This window comes from Gorilla gorilla, chromosome 22 (genome assembly GCF_029281585.2).
Source record: "Gorilla gorilla gorilla isolate KB3781 chromosome 22, NHGRI_mGorGor1-v2.1_pri, whole genome shotgun sequence".
Taxonomy (NCBI): domain Eukaryota; kingdom Metazoa; phylum Chordata; class Mammalia; order Primates; family Hominidae; genus Gorilla; species Gorilla gorilla.
The window spans coordinates 6644372-6666526 of record NC_073246.2 but is presented as its reverse complement, the minus strand read 5'-3'; the positions used below and the strand labels follow the sequence as shown (position 1 = coordinate 6666526).

The following is a 22155-nucleotide window of genomic DNA, read 5'->3' as shown; positions in this document are numbered from 1 at the left end:
TTGCTGTTCCCTGAGAACCAGGCCTCCCTCTGGAGAGGATCACAAGCTTGGGTTTCAGTCTGGGCTTGCTCTTGGGAACCCCCCAGGGGCGTGGCTCTGACCGAGATGTTTTCCTCCAGCCTGTTGCCCAGTCCCCATTCCTCGGACCTCAGCTTCACCGCCAGTGTCATCGGCAGGGTGAGCTGGAGACCTACGGGTCTGAGAAGGCACCCGGGTTCCCAGCATCAGCTGGCCACCCTCTGCCTAAGAAAGCGCCAGGGTCGTGACACCCCCTGGTGGCTGCTCCTAGGTAGTGTCACTGCCCAGCCCCAGTAAGGGAGGGCCTGGTCCCAAAGTCCGAGGGATCAGGGTGGGAAGGGGCAGGGCTTGGTGTGAACCTTCCCCTGGCCCCCAGCCATGTGCCCCGCTCTCCCCATGCTGAAGATGCTGAGGCTAGTTCCAGTGCCCGCATTGTGAAGATCTCCGAATCCCACCTCTCTTTTCCTCCCCAGCCAGATGGCTCCATTTCACACACAATACACTGAGGCCCAGAGAGTGGGGAGACAGGCCAGGGAGGCCACCTGGAGCCTGGCACAGTGGCCTCATTTATTATGCTGCTCTGCTGCTCACAGGGGAATCCCGTCCCCCAAAGTCCTCTTCCTCATCCTCGTGAGTATCTTGTCCCTGGATTGCTTGTCAGCCTTGTCTGCCTGGAGCAACCAGTAGCCAGCAGGTTCCCCGCCTTTCCTGGAGTCCGAGGCAGCTGCCCAGCCACCAGCCGTGCAGACGATGGCTTGCACCACAGCGATGAAGGTGGACGCGATCTGGGTGTGATGGTGCTGGGTCTCCAGGGCTGCAGTCACTGCCTGGGGGTGGGAGGAGAGGGGAAGCCTGAGCAGGGCTCCAGATGCCACCTGAACCACGCCTGTGTGGTCACAGGCCTCAGCCCAGGTGGTGCCATTTCAGGCCAGGTCATCAGGAAGAGCAGGTTGGGGCCTTCTGGGTCTCATTGGAGCAGGGGGTTTGGCCCTCATGGCACAGGGGCTCCAGACGGCCCAGACACTAGAGAGAGGACACCAACCATTGTCCACTCTGTGATGATCCAGGCCTCCAGCCCAGGATGCTCTGGGGCCCCACACCGTGACTCAGTTTCTCCAACCCCTGGCCCACCTGGTCAATGTTTCTCTCCACTGTCGTGATGTTGGGCAGAAGCTGGTTGTGCAGCCGGGGCTCATCCACGGCCCGCTTCACGTCATAGCCGAACCAGAGGTTGTAGATGATGGCCTGGGGCATGGGAGTGTGATCAGCATGGCTTGGGGGCTGTGCGGAGTGGGAAGGGCCAGGGAGAAAAGGGGTGACGCATACCAGTGCAGTGGCTGTGGTGATCTGCGTGCCCCCAGCAGCTCCCACCACCATCCGGACCTGGCCGTCCTGGCCCACCATGATCGTTGGGAGCATGGATGAGAGCGGCTGCTTCCCTGCGGCTGATGGGAGAAGACAGGGATGCCCGTCAGCTGCCTGCCCAGGACACCCGCCCCTCTCCACCCCAGTCCCCCACCCCCGGACTTCCACCCCATACCTGGCTGGATGAAATTGGCAGGTGAGGGGGGTACCCCAAACTCATTGGTGATGCTGGGAGAGCTGAAGTCGTCCATTCATTATTGAACAGGATCCCGCTGACCAGGGAGCAGACCTTGGAGCCAAAGCTACCACCCAGCCGGGTCAGACAGCGCCCGACCATGCCTGGCCCAGCCTGGTCCCTATCCACCCACTGAGGCTGTAACATACTCACTGAGAGGCCCAGGATAAGCTACCAAGATTGGGCCTCAGTTTCCCACCAGGAAAAGAGGTGACGGAGCCACCTTACTGGATAAGTGGGCGGTCCCTGGACCACCCGCCTCTGGCACTTTCCCACCCAGGCGGCCCAGCAGCCCCTACTAGAGGTTGATGGTGCTGGTGGCGGACACAGCACTGCCGTCCTCTGTGATGACAGACAGGTGAGCAGTGCCCCAGTCATCCGGCGTGTAGAACTCGGGCTTGTAGTAGAAGATCGGGTGAGTGGTGTTGTCAGAGATCTGGGCCCGGAGCTGGGCAGCGAAGAACTCAGAGGTCATGTTGCGGACCACCTGCCGAGACCCCAGAGCTGGCCTGATGAGGTGGGGAGGGAGGGTGGGGAGGGGGCACAGGTCTCAGAAGGCCCCTGACTGTGACTCTGACCAAAACCCTCAGACACCCACAACTTTCCGTGGCTCCCCAGGACCCAAGGGCAGGCCCAGGACCTAGCGTGAGCAGCCTGACTCCCTGTCTCTGTTGCGTTTCAGCAACTCTGAATGTCTGTCTGCCTGGTCCTCAGCCTCCAGACCCTTGCCCCATTCAATCACTCATTCCTTGGTGCAAAAAATATTTCTAGAGTTTGCACTGCATGCCTGGCACTGGGAAATCAACAGGGAACAGACACTTAGGTCCTGCCCTCATGCCAAGAAAAACAAACACACACAGGGAAAGTGCTGAAACCACAAGCCAGGTAAGGGGAATCAAGGGGCATGAGGTATGGGCAGAGTGGTCAGGGAGGGCTTCTCAGAGGAGGCAACGTGTGAAAAGAGCCTGGAATGCAGCCTAAATAGTCAGTGCAAAGGCCCTGAGGCAGGTGGTATAGGCTGGTGAGCGATAGGCAGAGAGTGAATGGAGTGGGGTGGGGAGAAGAGGATGAAGATGCAGGCTGGGGCCCAACCCACAGGACCTCCTAGGTCCCATAAAAACTGGCTTTTGCTCTGTGCCATGCAGGCTTAGGGCAGAGGAATGAGCAGGCTGGGGAGTGTTTTCACAGGGTCCCTCTGGCAGCTATGACGGGGATAAGGATAAATCCCAAAGGGGAGGCTGTGGGTGTCAACCAGGCAAGAGATGATGGCCTGGGTGGGAGAAAGAGAAGAATCAAGGATGGTGCCGACTAGCGAGGTAAACCCTGCAGAAGGGGCAGGTTTGGGGATGGTCAGAAGCTTGATTTTGGACACTTCATCAGACCTGAAGAGCATGGGTGCAAGTATAAAAAAATAAATAAATAAGCATGGGTTCACAGGCAAGGGCGGGCTGAGAGATGAGCATGGAAGTATTGACATTGAGTGGCTGCTGGATGCCATGAGCCTGGCCAAGGTCCCCAAGGCAGTGGCGAGGAGGAGATGAGGAGGTCAAGGAGGAGACAGAGAGGATGGACCCAAAGGCCGAAGAAAATGCCTCAAGAGAGTTTCAACACCGGGCGCGGTGGCTCATGCCTGTAATCCCAGCACTTTGGGAGGCCGAGGCCTGTAATCCCAGCACTTTGGGAGGGCGGATCACGACGTCAGGAGATCGAGACCATCCTGACTAACACAGTGAAACCCCGTCTCTACTAAAAATACAAAAAATTAGCTGGGAGCGGTGGTGGGCACCTGTAGTCCCAGCTACTTGGGGGGCTGAGGCAGGAGAATGGCATGAACCTGGGAGGCGGAGCTTGCAGTGAGCCGAGATCCCGCCACTGCACTCCAGCCTGGGGGATAGCCTGGGGGACAGAGCGAGACTCCGTCTCAAAAATAAAATAAAATATAAAATAAAATAAAATAAAATAAAGTTTCAGCAACACCCCACAGATTAGTTGACCAATCCCAGGGAAAGGTGTTCTGTCTGAAACTGCCCTCAAGGAAACAGAAAGGCAAATCCACGATGTGGGACATTTTCCAAGACTACTGCCCTGGACTTTAAAAATCAACAAAACAGGCCAGGCACGGTGGCTCACGCCTGTAATCCCAGCACTTTGGGAGGCCGAGGCAGGCGGATCACGAGGTCAGGAGATCGCAATCACGGTGAAACCCCGTCTCTACTAAAAATACAAAAAATTAGCTGGGCGCAGTGGCAGGCACCTGTAGTCCCAGCTACTCGGGAAGCTGAGGCAGAAGAATGGCGTGAACCCAGGAGGCGGAGCTTGCAGCGAGCTGAGATAGCGCCACTGCACTCCAGCCTGCGTGACAGAGCGAGACTCTGTCTCAAAAAAAAAAAAAAAAAAAAAAAAACACCTGTAATCCCAGCACTTTGGGAGGCTGAGGTGGGAAGAGTTTGACCCCAGGAGTTTGAGACCACTCTGGGCAAGACCCTGTCTCTAAAAAAAATACAAAAATTATCCAGGTTTGGTGGCATGTGCCTCTGGTCCCAGCTGCTCAGGGGGCTGAAGTGGGAGGATTGCTTGAGGCCTGGAGGTTGAGGCTGCAGTGAGCCAAGATCACACCACTGCACTCCAACCTGGATGACCGAGACTCTGTGTCTAAACAAAAACACAACAAAAACAAAACAGCCAAGGGAGCCTACTGTAGGCAAAGAGGAGGGACAGCAGGTTGTGTCAACCCGACATCCTGCTGTGCTATGTTCAAGTCTCACTTTTGAGACACACCCTGAGGTGTGACATCAATAACCTACTGTGGAATCCTTCAGAAAAACACGAATCCCAATAGATGTGGGTGGAGACGGAGAGAGTTAGGAAATCTGGCAGAAACGTCCACACTACAGACTCCAGGAAAAGGGAACATTGATGCTTGGGCAGTTTGGGGAATTTTTTACATTTTTGTAGGTGCGAAAATTTGCAAAATGAAAACTCGAGGAGAGTGTGGTGAGCTGTGTGAGATGCTGCTGAGTGGGGCCTGATGGGGAAACTGAGGCTGGACATGGCGATCTGGTGGCATGGGGATAGAGCAGGGGAGGGGATACCCTGAAGGGAGAGAGGACATAGCCCAGCCATGTTTGCTCTAAGAGGAGCAAAGGACAGAAGGAGGCAGCAGATAGAAATTTCTAGAGCAACAACAGCTGCCTTTCTTTCGGGAATAATCCGTGATAAAGAAGTAAATCGTCAGAGGCAGAAAGGAGCATTGTAGGAACAGCACCCCGAGCCAGCAAGTAGATGAAAGAGCTGGCCTTAGCCAAAAGGGAGGGCAGAGGGACACACTGCAGTGGCTCTGTCCCCTCAGAGAGACAAGACACCAGGTCACTGGCTGCAGCGGGAGTCAGAGGTGCAGAATGCTCACGGGGAAAGAGAAGACACCACCCGGGCAGCTGACGCCCCTCCTGGGAGGTCACTGGTCAGTGTGGGGGGTCTGCAGATCCACCCAGGAATGCCAAGGAGCCAAGTAGGTAAGGAGGAATGTGAGGATCCTCAGCGGGAAGGGATATGACAGGGTCTTATAGGGACCCAGCGTGGAGCTGGGGCAGCTACTGAGTGAGTGGGTCAGGTGGTGCAGGGCTGAGGGTGGCGTCTGGGAAGCGTTAGTTTGGAGTGACAGGGAGTGGGTGGCCGAGGTCTCTGTTCACCTGGCCCTCTCCCTTTCACCCATCCATCTCACCATGCCCGAGGGCTGCAATGCCCCCATGCGTTCCTCATCTCAGCACTGAGCACTCGAGAACCACAGCATGTGCAAAGGACCTGAGGTAGGAGGGTGGCCACTAATTCCCCACACTGTCAGTTCTGTGGGGCAGAAGCCAAGACTGGGGGTCACCCACCAGTCCATCTGAGCACACAGTAGGCCCGCAATCAAAGTTTGTGGCAGGAATGGATTCATAAAGCATATGTGAGGCTGTAGCCACCCTGGGGAGCCCACCCGATGCCTCTACAGCAGGCCCCACACCCACAGTGGGCCAGCCCCTGCCCCTTACTTCAGTCACATCCACAAACTTGGGGTCCGCAAGCAGGGTCCTCTTGGCGTAGGCAAACCAGAAAGCCTCTACGATGCGGTGGTACGTCAGGCCCTTCTGCTCGGGGGTCTCCACGCTCTCCCGGGAGAAGTTGTACCCTGGTTGATCAGAGCCAGGTGCATGTTGCTGAGCCCCAGAGACTCTGAGGGGCTCAGAGGGTTAACACCTGCCTGAGCCACTTTGCCCACCTCAAGGAGCGTTTAATAACCAATAGCAGCAGCTGCTTCAGAAGGCTGTGGTGAGAGTGAAGTAAGGTGAGGGCTCCCGAGACTGGACCTCACGTCACGCATCAGCTCTGGCCATTCAGTGACCAAGTGGCAGGGTCACCCACTGGACCAGGGTACCCTCTGGACCAGGCCCTGCAGCCCTGAGCTCCTGCACCTCTCTCCCTCCTGATGACTCCTGTTCCTCCTCCAACCCTTGAGCATTGCCCGCTTCAGCCCTGTCGCTCTGCACTGCCTCCTTCAGGACATGGTGAGCTGTGATGCAGGGACACACCTCGGGAGCTCAGTGATGGAAAGATGTGGCATGGGGGGCGAGCAGAGATGCAGCAGGGGTGGGGTGTGGGGAGAGAGAGGCAGTGTCATGGGTCCTACCACACAGCTGTGGTGCAACCACTCACCTTTGAGGATGTTGAGGATGAGGGCCAGCACAGGCCCGCTGAGCGGCGCACTGGGCATTTACAGCACCGCGTCTCCCAGGCTGATGTTCAGCGGGTGCTCGATCAGCTCAGCACAGTAGTTATTCAGGTCCTCAGCTGTCACAATGCCCCCTGCAATGGGACAGCAGCTCTAATGGGCACTGGGATGGGGCTGCACCACTGCGTGGAGGATGGAGCTGTACCAGTGGTGTTGGGGGCAGGCATGGCTGCACCATGGTGGTGGGGAAAAGCCTGTACCTACCAGGGAGGACAGGGTGCACTACTGGAGGGGTGGGACTGTGCCCTGGGAGGGGGCAACAGGCAACCTCACCTCCCTGGGAACCTCACCAGCTCCGGCACTCCTGTCTCCCTGACACTGCTCACCACCCGACAGCCGATCTGGGGCCACCTGCCCTCTGCCTGCTTGGGTTAGTGGCTTCCTGTCTGCCTTCTCTCATCCGTGGCCAGAGAGTGTTTTCTGTTTTTTTTTTTTTTTTTTAGAGATAGGATCTTGCTCTGTCACCCAGGCTGGAGTGCAGTGGCTTAATCACAGCCTTGAACTCCTGGGCTCAAGTGATCCTCCAGCAGACCCTCCCCAGTAGCTGAGACTAAAGGCATAACTACACCCAGCAAATTTTAATTTTTTTTGTTGTGTTTTGCTATATTTCTTTTTTTTTTTTTTTTTTTTTGAGACGGAGTCTCACTCTATCTCCCAGGCTGGAGTGCAGTGGCGTGATATCGGCTCACTGCAAGCTCCGCTTCCTAGGTTCACGCTGTTCTCCTGCCTCAGCCTCCCAAGTAGCTGGGAATGCAGGCACCCACCACCACACCAGGCTAATTTTTTTGTATTTTTAGTAGAGACAGGTTTCACTGTGTTAGCCAGGATGGTCTCGATCTCCTGACCCTGTATCCACACGCCTCGGCCTCCCAAAGTTCTGGGATTACAGGCGTGAGCCACCATGCCCTGCCGGGTTTTGCTATATTTCTTTTCACTATGCTTTGAATTTTTTGTTTTCTTGTTCCCCACCCCCACCCCCACTATATTTATGTAGATTCTCAATATTTTTTTTGTAGACTCACTATGTTGCCCAGCCTTGTCTTGGACCTCCTGGCCTCAACTTCTACCTCAGCCTCCCAAAGTGTTGGGATTACAGGCATGAGACACCAAGCTTGGCCTCAGAGGGCCTTTTCTTTCTCTTTTTTTTTTGAGATGGAGTCTCACTCTGCGGAGTGCAGTGGTGCAATCTCGGCTCACTGCAACCTCAGCCCCCCAGGTTCTAGCGATTCTCCTGCCACAGCCTCCCAAGTAGCTGGGATTACAGGCACAACCCACCATGCCTGACTAATTTTGCATTTTTAGTAGAGACAGGGTTTCACCATGTTGGCCAGGCTGGTCTTGAACTCCTGACCTCAGGTGATCCACCCGCCTGGGCCTCCCAAAGTGCTGGGATTACAGATGTGAGCCACGCACCTGGCTCAGAGGGCCTTTTCTAACTGCAGAATTCCTGCCGGTGTCCCTGCTGCTTGGCCTCTTCTCCTCACGATGAATGGATAGAGGGAGGGAGGGAGGCTCTTAATTCTCCTGGAGTCAGCTCCAGACAGACAGGGTATTGGCATGCCAATTTCCAGCCTCAGTGGTAAAGGTCGACAAGCTAATCACCCTCCTCCATGAAACAGTGCAAAAATTACCTGAAGAAAGCCACAGCCAAGCTCCAGGCCCCTGCCCCACAAATCCCCTTCCCCATGCCTCTCTCAAGGCGACCCTCATCCCTTGTAACCCTCTTGGTGAATCAAAGCCCCCTCTACTGGGCCTTAGCCCAGCTGTTCCTCTGCTAGGAATCCCTTCCTCTCTAACGAAGTTATCTGCAGCCCAGCCACCACCTCCTCCAAGAAGTCCTCCTGGATCTTCAGGCTGTATTCTAGTGCTTCCCTAGCCCTGGCTCTTGCCTACACCTGCATTTACCCCAACAAGGACTTGCTCTCCTGGACTGTGTGGCCTCTCTTGGTTTTGATATAAGCAGGAGCTGTGGACCCACATGGCCAGTCACTGACCCTCCTCCACCAGGAACTTCCTGCAGGCTCAGGCAAGACAGGAGGACCCCATGGCTCTGGGCTACAGCTCAGGGTTTCCACTGCAGAGTTCCTCACCCAGGCCCTTGAGGTTACCCACTCACCGGCCGCCTGGATGTCCTTCACAATCTGGGCCGTGAGGCTGCCATTGTAGAAGGCCTGGGCACCCTCAATGGCCAGCGTCTCATAGGTGTCAGCCAGCCGTGGCAGGGTCAGTCTCTCCCCCTCCCGAAGCACCTTTCTATCCTGGCAGAACACCTCACTGGGGCAGAGGGGGCTCATGTGAGGCAGCAGGTGGGGTGGACTTAGCTACACCACCCCACACACCTGCCCACACAGGAGACCAGCACAAAGCAGGGGCAGCGCCTGTCACAGGTGGGTGGCCCTGTCACTCAGCGCTCATCCTCCTAGTGTCCCTTCCGGGAACCTCCTAGTGTCCCTTGCCACTCAGGACACATGGCCAGCCACAGTGGCCACTGGGACCCCACGCTCAGAACGTGTCCCCACACGTGGTGGGAAGGGTCTGTATCTCCTCATCCCATTATCAGCGCAGGGTCCTGAAGGCAGAGGGCCGCTCCACTGCTGCTACAGCCTGCAAGGTCCTTGGGCTGTGCCTGCCCTGCCTGGGTCAGGGGGCCACACCCACAGACATACCACAAGACAGGCTGCTGCTCAATGACTGTCCGCTTCTTTTCCAGGGCTGCTGCCAAGCCCTTGCCCACGGGGAAGCCCTGGCGGGCCAGCTGGATGCTGGGCTGGAAGAGGCGAGCCCAGGGCAGCCGCCCATGCCGCTGGTGTGCCAGCTCATAGCCTCGGATCTCCCCAGGCACCGCCACCGACAGCGCTCCTGGGGAGAGAGAGCCACAGTTAGTGACCCTGAGTGGGGGACATCGGGATCTCTCGCAGGCAGCATCCCAGGCACAGTCCCTGACTCGTTTTACAGATGGGGCAATGAGGCTTAGGAGGAAAGAATTTTTTTTTCTTTTTTGAGTTGGGGTCTTGCCATCTTGCCCAGCCTGATCTCGAACTCCTGGATTCAAGCAATCCTCCCACCTCAGCCTCCTGAGTAGCTGAGATTACAGGCGTGAACACCACGCCCAGCAGAAGGGGATTTTTAATTTTTTTATTTATTTTTTAATTTTAATTTTTTTTTTTAGGAGGGGATGTTTAATTTTTTTTAAGAGGGGCTCAGCAGGTAGGAGTGTACATGGACCAGGGATGTCTGAGGAGGGCACAGGAGGGGAAGCAGTAGCATGCGGCTGGGTTTTGCTGTCCCAGGATGAGGTGTCTGTCTGTGCAGGTGCCTGCATGTCTAAAATCCTGTGCCAGGCCAGACCCCCTCCCATCTCGCTGACCACAAGGGCTTATCCTGTAAGACTCATGGGCTCCACCAGAATGTGCCAAAACAAGAGCAGATCCCACCCTGACCCAGGTCAAGCACAGGCCACCTTCAAGACACAGCTAGCCCCAAGAAAGGGCTCCCTTCCTCTTTTCTACTGCCCCAGAGAGGCAAGACTGAGCCTTAACCTCCATCCTGTCCCCTTTGCAGCCTCAGTTTCTCCATCCAACTATAAGGGTTTTTGTTTGTCTGTTTTGAGACAGGGTCTCACTCTGTTGTCCCAGCTGGAGTGCAGTGGTGCAATCATGGCTCACTGCAGCCTTGGCTTCCCAGGCTCAAGTGATCCTCCCACCTCAGCCTCTGAAGTACCTAAGACTACAGACATACCCCACTACACGTGGCTTTTTTTTTTTTTTTTTTTTTTTTTGAGATGGAGTTTCACTCTTGTTGCCCAGGCTGGAGTGCGATGGCACAATCTTGGCTCACTCCAACCTCCACCTCCCGAGTTCAAGTAATTCTCCTGCCTCAGCATCCCAAGTAGCTGGGATTACAGGCATGTACAACCATGCCTTGCTAATTTTTGCATTTTTAGTAGAGACGGGGTTTTACCAGGTTGGTCAGGCTGGTCTTGAACTCCTAATATCAGGTGATCCATCCTCCTCAGCCTCTCAGAGTTTTGGGATTACAGGCGTGAGCCACCACTCCCAGCCTAATTTTTTATTTTTATTTTTTGTAGAGACAGGGGTCTTGCTACATTGCCAAGACTGATCTCAAACTCTGGCCTCAAGCAATCCTCCCACCTCAGCCTCCCAACATGCTGGGATTACAGGTGCACCCAGTCTATAAGGGGTTTTGCCTTCCAGTTCTGACTTTTGAGGAGGTCATTGGAAACAGACCCCTGGGCCTGCTTCCCCCCGAGCCCCACTGCCCATATGGACACTACAGACACTGACCCTTTGCCCAGAAAGGTACAACTATGGCCTCTGCCCCCAGGTACTCTCCTGCTCTTGCGAGAGATGTTGGGGCCATTTGGCTTGGCTTGGCGGCTGCGGCTCTAGAACTGCCTCTCCCACCCTGAAGCCTGGCACAAGTTTCCAAGAGCTGGTGGTTTCAATTCCTAGAAGCTGCACATACATCCCGGAAGGTCTGACACCCAGCACATGATTCCTTCCACCTTGTAGTTAGACAGAAGTTCTTTTCTGTTTTGTTTTGTTTTTTGTTTGTTTTTGAGATGGAGTCTTGCTCTGTCTCCCAGATTGCAGTGCAGTGGCATGATCTCAGCTCACTACAACCTCCGCCTCCCAGGTTCAAGCGATTCTCCTGCCTCAGCCTCCCGAGTCGCTGGGTTTACAGGCACAGGCCAGCACACCAGGCTAATTTTTGGATTTTTAGTACAGATGGGGTTTTGCCATATTGGCCAGGCTGGTTTCAAACTCCTGACCTCAGGTCATCCACCCACCTCAGCCTTCCAAGGTGCTGGGATGACAGGCATGAGCCACCATGCCCAGCCAAGACAGGAGAAGTTCTAATCTTTGATAGCAGACCAGGGTGATGATGCTTAGCAACAGTATTTTGTATATTTCAAAGTAACGAAGAGAGGACTATGGTGCTAACACCCAGAAATGAAAAATATTCAAGGTGACGGAGACTCCAAATACCCTGCCTTGATCATTATACACTCTATGCATGTAACAAGCACTCACATGTACCCATAAATATAGAAAATATCATGTATCAATATCAGAAAAAAATCTTCTCCTGACCTCAGGCCAATCAGACTCTCATGCTGCCACACTTGCCAAGTTCTCTGGTGACCCCCACACTGCCAGACCCAGTGCCCCTTTCAGCTGTACTGGGCTCGTCACTCTCCCTGAGAGCCACCCCTGCATCCCAGCACCTGGCTCCACCCAAGTCTCCCCTGCCTGCCATCCTAGCTCCTACTCTCCCCTCTGTCTTTGCTCTCTCTCCTCGTGGTCTGCTTGACATCTGAGCTTCAGCCTCCATTTATGCACTGACAACTCCCAAATTGACCTGCTGGCCTGGACTGCTCCTCTGATCACCAGACCTGAGTATCTACCTGCCTGCTCGAAGAAAGCATCTCAAACTTCAACGTGCCCAAAACCGAGCTCCTGAGTGTCTGCTCAACCTGCTTCCTGAGAACCCTGCCTGTCCCCATTAGGGTCACCCCATCCTTCCAGGTACAGACAAAAGATCAGGGGTCCCCGGGGACTCCCTACACAAGCATCACACCCAACCCATCCTCAAATCCACAGGCTCCACTTCCAAGTGTGTCTGTCCAGCATCAGCCACTTCCCAGCACCCTCTCCACGAACTACTGCAGTGACCTCTGGACAGGTCCCCACATGCTCCCTGCCCCTTACACAGCAATCCGTAGGCCAGATCCATCCCCTTCCACTCACACACTCCACGAGCCCCCACTTCCCTCGGACAGGAAGCAGAGGCTTCACCATAACCTAAGAGATCCCACACAACCTGGGCCATTTCCCTTGGGTCACTTGCTGCAGCCTCCCCAGCTCCCCACAGGGCTCTGTCCCTGCCATCACACCTGGATAGCAGAACAGGAGATAACTCCCCTGACCCCATCTCTGCCTCTGGGTCTTTGCTCAGATGTCCCCTTCCCTGACTGGGTCACCCTCCATAGAGTCCCAGATTTTGAGGCCCTCTAGGTCTGTTTTTCTACAGCCCGTAACACACCCGCACCTGCCTAGTTTCTTTTCCCACCTGGAGTGTCACAGATTTCATCTGCCGTCTTTGTTTTTCACCCTAGCTTCAGGAACAACAGCTGATTCTTTAAGACAATGCTCAATACATTCTAGTTAAATAAATGATTCTAAGCATCCACAAGGTGCCAAGCCTATGATTCCCGCATTCTCTTACCCTGAGCAACTTCATGTCTACAGATGCTGACATTCTCAATGAGTATTAAAAACAAATGAAAGATTGGTGGGGCACAGTGGCTCACGCCTGTAATTCCAGCACTTTGGGAGGCCGAGGCAGGGGGATCACGAGGTCAGGAGATCGAGGGACCAGCCTGGGCAACAAAGTGAAAACCCGTCTCTACTAAAAAATACAAAAAATTAGCTGGGTGTGGTGGCAGGCACCTGTAGTCCCAGCTACTCGGGAGGCTGAGGCAGGAGAATGGCGTGAACTCAGGAGGCAGAGCTTGCAGTGAGCTGAGATCGCACCACTGCACTCCAACCTGGGCGACAGAGTGAGACTCCGTCTCAAAAAAAAAAAAAAGAAAAAAAAATCAAAGATTGAGTATGTTGCAGAAGACTCCGAAGGGCACCACCCAGGACCCCCACCTGAAGTCTAAGGCCTGCTATGGTGAGTGTGTCCTGCCCCTCCATCCTCCAACTTGTTTTTTTTTGAGACGGAGCTTCGTTCTTGTTGCCCAGGCTGGAGTGCAGTGGCATGATCCCGGCTCACTGCAATCTCCACCTCCTGGGTTCAAGCGATACTCCTGCCTTAGCCTCCTGAGTAGCTGGGATATTACAGGCCTGTGCCACCATGCCCGACTTATTGTACTTTTAATAGAGAAAGGGTTTCACTATGTTGGCCAGGCTGGTCTTGAACTCCTGACCTAGGTGATCCATCTGCCTCAGCCTCCCAAAGTGCTGGGATTACAGGCGTGAGCCTGTGAAAAAAAGGCCCAGCCTTTTTTTTTTTTTTTTTTTTTTGAGACGGAGTCTCAGTCTGTCGCCCAGGCTGGAGTGCAGTGGCGCGATCTCGGCTCACTGCAAGCTCCGCCTCCTGGGTTCACGCCATTCTCCTGCCTCAGCCTCCCGAGTAGCTGGGACTACAGGCGCCCGCCACCACGCCCGGCTAATTTTTTTTAGTATTTTTAGTAGAGACGGGGTTTCACCGTGTTAGCCAGGATGGTCTCGATCTCCTGACCTCGTGATCCACCCGCCTCGGCCTCCCAAAGTGCTGGGATTACAGGCGTGAGCCACCGCGCCCGGCCAGCCTTTTTTTTTTTGACAGGGTCTCACTTTGTTGCCCAAGCTAGAGTGTAGTGATATAATCATGGCTCACTGCAGCCTCAACCTCCTGGGCTCAAGTGATCCTCCCACCTTAGACTCCTGAGTAGCTGGGACCATAAGCACACACCGCCATACCTAGCTAATATTTTTCCCCATTTTTTGTAGAGATGGAGTCTTGCTATGTTGTCCAGGAAGGTCTCCTGGGCTCATGTGCTCCTCCTGACTTGGCCTCCTAAAGTGCTAGGACTAGAGGTGTTGAGTTGTTGAGACCCTCCCATCCTCCAACTTTTATCTCACAATCTATTGTGCCTCCTTTGGGGACAGACAGTGGCTTCCTGGATGGACAGTGGCTTCCCTTCAGGTACCTGGGGAATTTGGGGGCCTCCTCTCCACTTAAGACCAGATTAGAAAAGAGAGACTCCACCTCACATTCTAGAGCGCCATCCCCACAAATGAACAAATGAGTGAATGGGATGCCTGTTGAAAAGGCAGGATATAGACAGCCTGGGTTCAATTTTAGCTTCACCACCTCCCAGCTGTGTGACCTCAGCTGATTTGCATGACCTGTCTGAGCCTCAGCATCCCCACCCTGTAAAATGGGAATCCACACAGCATCCCGTAGCCCAAAGGAGCAGGGAGGGTTGTGAGAGGCTCGTGGTGAAAAGCACAGAGCAGAGCGTGGGCCCCAGTGAGCCCTGGTCCATGAGGTCTGCTAGCATAATAATTATTCTTTCCATGTGCTGCACAGAGTGGACCCGGAGGCCTTAGCAGAAACAACAGAAGCTCCCGGCCATTTACCGTGGTGATGATGGTCCTGACCACTCATTGTGGGAGGGTGCTATGGGGCCAGGAAGGGATGGGAGGTGCTAGAACTGCCCCTGAACCCTGACGGGAGCAGGCTTCTGTGGGCAAGGCCCCTTCCCGGTGGCTCAGCCAGCTCTGCACCCATGCCCCAAGTCTGCAGCATGGCTTACCCTTCTGGGACTGCTCCGAGCTGTTGAACATGCTGGCAAAGGCCAGCCTGGGGGCCACCTCGCGGGCATTGATGACCTCAGCTTTTCCTAGAAGGAGAAGCAGGTAGGCAGGCCCACCCACCCAAACCCTTTATGCCACGTGAGCCTGGGGGCCACCGAGCTGTGCCTCGGCCCAACCCACAACCCCTGCCCCTCTCCCTCTCCTCTTCTGAGGCACTCATGGGTGGTGCTGTTGTAGATGGTGAGGAAGAGGCCACCCTCGATGCTCATGCTGTGGGCATTCATGAGCCCCACACACAACAGGGCTGCAATGGCTGCATCCACTGCAGAGCCACCGTCCCGCAGTGCATCCCTGCCACGTGGCACATAAAGGCATGAGAACCTGCAGGCTTCCACCCTGGCCCCGCATACACACCCTGCTGCCCACCTGCCCAAAGGAGGATGGAAGAGAAGTCCATTCGAGTTTTGGGGTTTTTGTTTTTAGTTTCTTTCTTTTTTGTTTTGAGATGGAGTCTTGCTCTATTGCCAGGCTGGAGTGCAGTGGCACGATCTCAGCTCACTGCAACCTCTGCCTCCCGGGTTCAAGCCATTCTCCTGCCTCAGCCTCCTGAGTAGCTGGGACTACAGGTGCATGCCACCATGCCCAGCTAATTTTTGTATTTCTAGTAGAGACGGGGTTTCACCATGTTGGCCAGGATGATCTCTATCTCTTGACCTCATGATCCGCCTGCCTTGGCCTCTTTTTTTTTTTTGGAGACAAAGTCTCTCTTTGTTGCTCAGGCTGGAGTGCAGTGGTGTGATCTCAGATCACTGCAGCCTCAGTCTCCTGGGCTCAATTGACACTCCCATCTCAGCCTCCCAAGTAGCTGGGACTATGGGCACATGCCACCATGCCCGGCCAATTTTGTTTGTTTGTGTATTTTGTAGAGATGGGGTTTCATCATGTTGCCCAGGCTGGTCAAGAACTCCTGTGCTCAAGTAATCCACCCACCTTGGCTTCCCAAAGTGCTGGTATTACAGGCACGAGCCACTGTGCCCAGCCTTTGTTTTATGAGACAGGGTCTCACTTTGTCACCCAGGATGAAGTGCAGTGGCACAGTCTTGGCTCAATGCAGCTTTGACCTCCTGGGCTCAAGCAATCCTCCCACTTCAGTCTCCTGAGTAGCTGGGACTACAGGTAAGAACCACCACACCGGGCAATTTTTGTCTTTTTTGTAGAGATAGGGTCTTTCTATGTTGCCCAGGCTGGTCTCGAACTCATGGTCTAAAGCAATCCTATCGCCTCAACCTCCCAAAGTGCTGGGATTACAGTTTCTTCTTTTTCTTTTCTTTTTTTTTTTTTTCTGAGACAGAGTTTCACTCAGTTGCCCAGGCTGGAGTGCAGTGGCATGATCTTAGCTCACTGCAACCTCTGCCTCCCGGGTTCAAGCGATTCTCCTGCCTCAGCCTCCTGAGTAGCTGGGATTATAGGCGCACACCACCAAGCCCCGCTAACTTTTTATATTTTTAGTAGGGACAGAGTGCACCATGTTGGCCAGGCTGGTCTCGAACTCCTGACCTCGGGTGGTCTGCCCGCCTCAACCCCCCAAAGTGCTGGGATTACAGGTGTAGACCACCTTGCCCAGACAGTTTCCTCTTTATGAAGCAAACAAATGTACATGATTTTTATAATTGGGACAAAAAGGGAAATTGCTATACTTCATTAATAACATTTTTTTTCCCTGCTAGAGATGGTGGCTTACACCTGTAATCTCAGCACTTTGGGAGGCCAAGGTGGAGGATCACTTGAGGCCAGGAGTTCAAGACCAGCCTGGGCAATAGAGTGAGACCATATCTACAAAACAGTCTTTTTAAATTAGTCAGGTGTGATGCACGCCTGTAGTCCTAGCTACTCAGGGGGCTGAGGTGGGAGGATCGCTTAAGCCCAAGTGTTCAAGGCTGCAGTGAGCTATGATCATGCCACTGCACTCCAGCCTGGGTTACAGAACAAGACCCTGTCTCAAAATATGAAAAACATAATATTTTTTCTGTTTAAGTCTTTAGAAGGGAACTGATCTTTATATATAACATGAGATAAGAGTCTAAAATAGAATAAAAGAGTAGAAGCCAGGCACCATGGCTCACACCTGTAATCCCAGCACTTTAGGAAGCTGAGGCGGGAGGATCACTTAAACCCAAGAGTTTGAGGCTGCAGTGGGCTATGATCGCTCCCCTATACTCCAGCCTGGGTGACAGAGTAAGACTCCACCTTAAAAAAAGAATAAGCCCTTCATGTCCCTGTTTGGGCAACAGCGTTCCTTGGGGGGAGGGGGGAGGGATGGCATTGGGAGATATATCTAATGCTAAATGACGAGTTGGTGGGTGCAGCACACCAACATGGCACATGTGTACATATGTAACAAACCTGCACATTGTGCACATGTACCCTAAAACTTAAAGTATAATAATAATAAAATAAAATAAAAAAAAGAAAGAAAGAAATTGTCTCCTATCCAAAAAAAAAAAAAAAAAAACAGAAAAGAATAAGCTGGGCATGGTGGCTCACACCTGCAATCCCAACACTTTGGGAGGCCCAGGTGGGTGGATTACCTGAGGTCAGGAGTTCGAGACCAGCCTGACCAACATGGTGGAACCCCATCTCTACTAAAAACACCATAATTAGGCCAGGCACAGTGGCTCACACCTGTAATCCCAGCATTTTGAGAGGCAGAGGTGGGAAGATCACAAGGTCAGGAGTTCAAGACCAGCCTGGCCAACATAGCAAAACCCTGTCTCTACTAAAAATACAAAAATTAGCTGGGCATGGTGGCACATGCCTGTAGTCTCAGCTAATGTGGAGGCTGAGGCAGTAGAATCACTTGAACCTGGGAGGGGGAGGCTGCAGTAAGCCAAGATTGCACCACTGCCCTCCAGCCTGGGTAACAGAGTGATACTCTGTCTCGGAAACACACACACACACACACACACACACAAATTTGTTGAGCGTGGTGGCACACGCCTGTAATCCCAGCTACTTGGGAGGCTTAGGCATGAGAATCGCTTGAACTTGGGAGGCGGAGGTTGCAGTTAACTGAGATTGCACCACTGCACTCCAGCCTGCAACAGAGCAAAACTCCATCTCTAAATAGATAGATAGATAGATAGAAAGATAGATAGATACATAGATAGATAGATAGATAGATAGATAGATAGATAGATAGATAGATAGGAAGAAATAAGTAAAAATAGCCACCAAACAACAAAACAGTGGAGTTTATCCAAAGAGACAGAGACTCTTAGAACTGAGAAAAGGGGCCCTGTTTGGCTCTAGGAGACCCACATCCTGCTCTCAGAGTCACCGTCCCCTTCCCAAAGGCTACTGAGAGAGTCCAAGCAAAGCTTACATGTGGGGAAACTGAGTCTCAGAGGGGTGAAGGTATTGCTCTGGTCCACTTGCCCAGTTTTCAGGGCCCATGTCCCATGCCCTGCCCCACTCACCTCCCAGTCTCTGAGCACTGCTTGGCATCCGCAGCCACGGCAGCCCTGGTATGCACATGGTTGTCAGGTTCCTTGGAGGCTGAGGGCAGCCAGAGACAGAGGATGACAATGAACAGCACCAGGACCACGGCCAGCAGGCCCAGCACCACTAACTTCTTCTTCATGGCTCTGCTGCTCCCACGGGGTAAGGAGCAGGGTCAGGCCCAGCCTCAGACATTCCCTGGCCCCTCCCCAACAGGGCACAGTCTAAAGTCGGGGCTCAGAAACACAAGGCCTGTGTCTCCTTCCTGCTTCCCAGAATACGTACAGGCTGTCCGGCCCCCAGACCTTTGCGCAGGCCATGCTCTCTGCCAGAAGCTCTGGGCCTCATCTCTGCCCTCCCAAATCCTCCCTGCTTATCTTCAGAGCCCATCCTGGTAAGAACCCCATCTCCAGCAGCGACCCTTCCTGGGAGCCCCCAGATTTCCTCACCCCTCTTTCTGCAGGGCCTTGCCTACCTCCTCACAGTGGCTGAGCCTCCACTGCTTAGGGAGAAGCTCCAGTAGGGATGGGCCTGGCCTGGTTTCTCCTGTGTCCCCCACCTCAGTCTAGAGCCTGGCACTGTCCAGGAGTCCTCTGAAGACCCTCCACCCCACCTGGAGCATGGGGTTTAGCTTCCATAGTGCCCACAATCAGAACACCCCACAGATTCGCTGCCACGGGGCCAGGACTTACCGTCCAGCAGCAGACGGGGACCCCAAGCCTTGCCTGGGGTGTTGGCCATGAAAGACAGGAGGATTTGGTGGAAACACCTGAGGAAATAACTGGGGTCTCCCTCACACTCTGCTGAAGCCTGTAGCCACAGGATCTTCTTCAGAGACTCTCTGATCAGGCAGCCTTCTCGTTCTCCTGAAGGTCAAGGGAGGTTACCTGAAGCACGCGCAGCCCAGACCTTTCTGGGGGACTCCGTGTTACCTCCCTCTGCCTCTGGCTGGTTTCTCTGTCTCCTGTTGAACTCTGGAGGCAAAGAGGCTGTCAGTAACACATTTGTTTCCATGAATTCTCTCAGCACGTCTCCCAGGCACAGCTCAAAGAGGGTTTTGCATGGAGCAGGGCAGGTAGGGGACAGGGCATTCCTGCAGAAGCCCAGGATGTGCATGTGGTAAGCATGGCAAAGGGGGCTCAGGGGGCACTGCCAGCCTGCCCTGCTCTGACGCTGGACTTGCCACTCACCTGCTGTGGGGCCTCAGGCAAATCACTGAACTGTCCAGCCTGGATGACGGCAGCACCTCACTTGCCTTGCTGCTGGGAGTGTTGTGAATAGAGTAGGTTAGACTATGGGCAGGACTTGGTGAATGGTAGCTGTGATTATCATCATGGCTGCACTGGGGACACCCCCAGGAGGCCTGAGTGGCACAGGTATCTTGCTCACTCTATGTCCCCTGTGGACTCCCTTCCAGGCTGTGCAGTGAGTGGCAGCAGTGACCCTTGGGAAGTCTCATGGCTATGGCATCAGGTGACAGGTGTGACAACAGGGAAGAGAGATGTGGTGACAGAGGATGGAGTTCCCCTCTCCCACAGTCAGTTTCCCACAAAGGGAGGTGTCTGCCAGCAAGCCCCTCCAATGAGCCCCAAGCTGGGTTTCCCTCCACTCCACCCTGTCCCAGTGCAGAGCGTCTGACCTCAGAGGCAGACACACTGTCCAAGAGGTGGTCTACGAATGGAGTCCCTGTGCCCTCCCCACACACAGGGAACATCCAGATCCCATCGTGGAAGTGTGGCCACCTCCCCAGGCTTGGTGGGCCTGGGGCCGATAGTGTGATACATTTGACCCCCTCCCAGCCCTGGATGCAGACACCAAGAGCAGAGAGACCTGGCAGTAGTCATGCAGCAGCACACCACCCCACATCCCCAGCACAATCCAAAGCAGCCCCTCATCCCCACCGTGACCACCACAGCGTGAATCCAGGTGCCACCTGTTTCTGACCTGAACTCCCTCACAGCCGCTGCCTGCACTCCCTCCCTCCAACATCGCCTTCCCTTCAGTCTTCCAGAAAGCAGCTAGAGGGCTCTGTCTGTCCAACTACAGAACAGGCCCTGCCTCCTCCTTGCCCTGTTGGACAGCTCACACCCTTCACCAGGCCTGACAGTGTTCTTGCCACTCCAACACCCTGGGTCCCAGCCGGGAGTCCGGGTCAGGATTAAGGGTCCCTGATAGAGACACCGATTCCTGGAGGTCCAAAGAGCCTCAGGAGCTGGGCCAGCAATATGCAGCATCTATTATGGACACAGAACATTCCCATCACATGGCCGGGTGCAGTGGCTCACGCCTATAATCCCAGCACTGTGGGAGGTAGAGGCAGGTGGATCACCTGAGGTGAAGAGTTGGAGACCAGCCTGGACAACATGGTGAAACCCCCATCTCCACTAAAAATACAAAAAGTTAGCCAGGCATGGTGGCAGGTGCCTGTAATCCCAGCTACTCAGGAGCTGAGGCAGGAGAATTGCTTGAACCCGGGAGGTGGAGGTTGCAGTGAGCAAGATTGCACCACTGCACTGCAGCCTGGGCAACAAGAGGAAAACTCCGTCTCAAAAAAACAAAAGCAAGAAACAAAAACAAAAGGACATTTCCACCACAAGTCATGGGGCAGGGGCCTGGCCTGGTGAGTGACCCTGTCCTAGCATGACAGCCCCCTGCACCAAGGAAGCTACCCAGTCCCGTCCACTGGGCCAGGTCATGCTGAGTGCCCTGGAGGGCATGGCCTCATCTCTCCCAGGCTCAGGGTCATGAGCTGAGCCCCCGGTCAGGGTCCTGGGGTGGTCCAACCATGACCCAGCCTCCCCTGTCTGTTAATCTGTCTACCCAAAGGCCCAAGTAGGCACCTGGAGGAGCAGGGGGCACCCAGCCAGGCTTAGACTGCTGGGAAGAACTGGGAGGGGAGTAAGCAGTGCTGGGCCCTGTCCCTTCCTCCCAGGGCAGGTCAGCAAGGGAGGGTGGGCCTAGCCTCCCATAGGCAGATGTCCCCGGCTCGGAGGAAGACACCTTGCTGAGGTCCTGGGCTTCCATTTCCCATCCCTCCACCCTCAAAACTCACTGAAAGAATGTCCAAGCCCAGAGGCCTGGTTCTCACCCAAACAGTGTGAGAGCTGCACACACTAGGGGAAACTGAGGCTAGAAAGTAGGTCAGCTGCCATGGTTGGCCTCAAACCCAGAACCCCTTCCTTGTGACCCTGATGGGCTTACCTGAGGCCTGGGGACAGTGGGGGCCCAGGAGAGCACCTCTTCCTCAGAAGACAGTTCTGGGCTGCACCCGCTGGGGAGGAAGAGACAGACTTGTCTGCCTGGGAAAGTCCCAGCCACAGAACTGGCTGGGCCCCCCCACTCTCCAGAGTGGCTCAGAGCCACGCCTGCGGCCCCCTGCAGCACTCCTCAGGGGGCCTCCGAATTGGGAGTGGGATCTGGGGGTGGCCACCTCCGAGGAGGAGCAGAGGCAGGGAAAGAGCAGGAGCGGCCAGAGGACCCATGAGCTTACCTAGTCCAAGAGACCAGCCAGGGGGTGCCCAGCAGCCCTGGTGGACAGTGGGAGGCATCCACACAGGGTGCAGGACAGGCAGGCCTCTCACAGAGATCCAGCCTGGCTGGGAGGATAGGGAAGCTGACGTCACAGCAGCAAGGAGGCACACAGTGACTTGGCACGGTGACTCGGCCTGTCACCACATGACTAAAGTTCACGCAGCCCTGGCAGGGCCCTGGATGGCAGGTGCTATGAGCCGGGGAAAGGGTTTCCTTCCTTTCAGACTCAGTTCCCTCCAAAGGGCACTGTCTGCCCACGAGCCCCTCCAGTGAGCCCCAGGCTGGGTCCCTCTGGCTCTCCCTGTCCCTGTTCAGAACATCTGAACTCACAGCCAGTGTCCCAGAGATGGCTCTGGAGGTGGTGGAGTAGTGGTGCCCCTGTCACTAGACCAGAACCCAGACTAAGGGAC

General features: G+C 54.7%; 1 protein-coding gene and 1 pseudogene across 1 annotated transcript in view; both read right to left on the bottom strand.

The window, feature by feature from the left end:
- Positions 1–511: 511 nt before the first annotated feature.
- Positions 512–9040, bottom strand: LOC129530490 (glutathione hydrolase light chain 1-like; annotated as a pseudogene).
- A 9321-nt stretch (positions 9041–18361) lies between these two features.
- The window catches only part of LOC129530486 (immunoglobulin superfamily member 3-like), a 39298-nt gene continuing 35504 nt past the window's right edge, over positions 18362–22155 (bottom strand). Inside the window, exons 7-9 of the mRNA XM_063702803.1 lie at positions 21416–21485; positions 19405–19473; positions 18362–19080 (exon numbers count right to left, since the gene is read on the bottom strand). Of these exons, the coding sequence (XP_063558873.1) occupies positions 19008–19080; positions 19405–19473; positions 21416–21485 (212 nt within the window). The 3' untranslated portion in view covers positions 18362–19007. The remainder of the gene's footprint in view (positions 19081–19404; positions 19474–21415; positions 21486–22155) is intronic.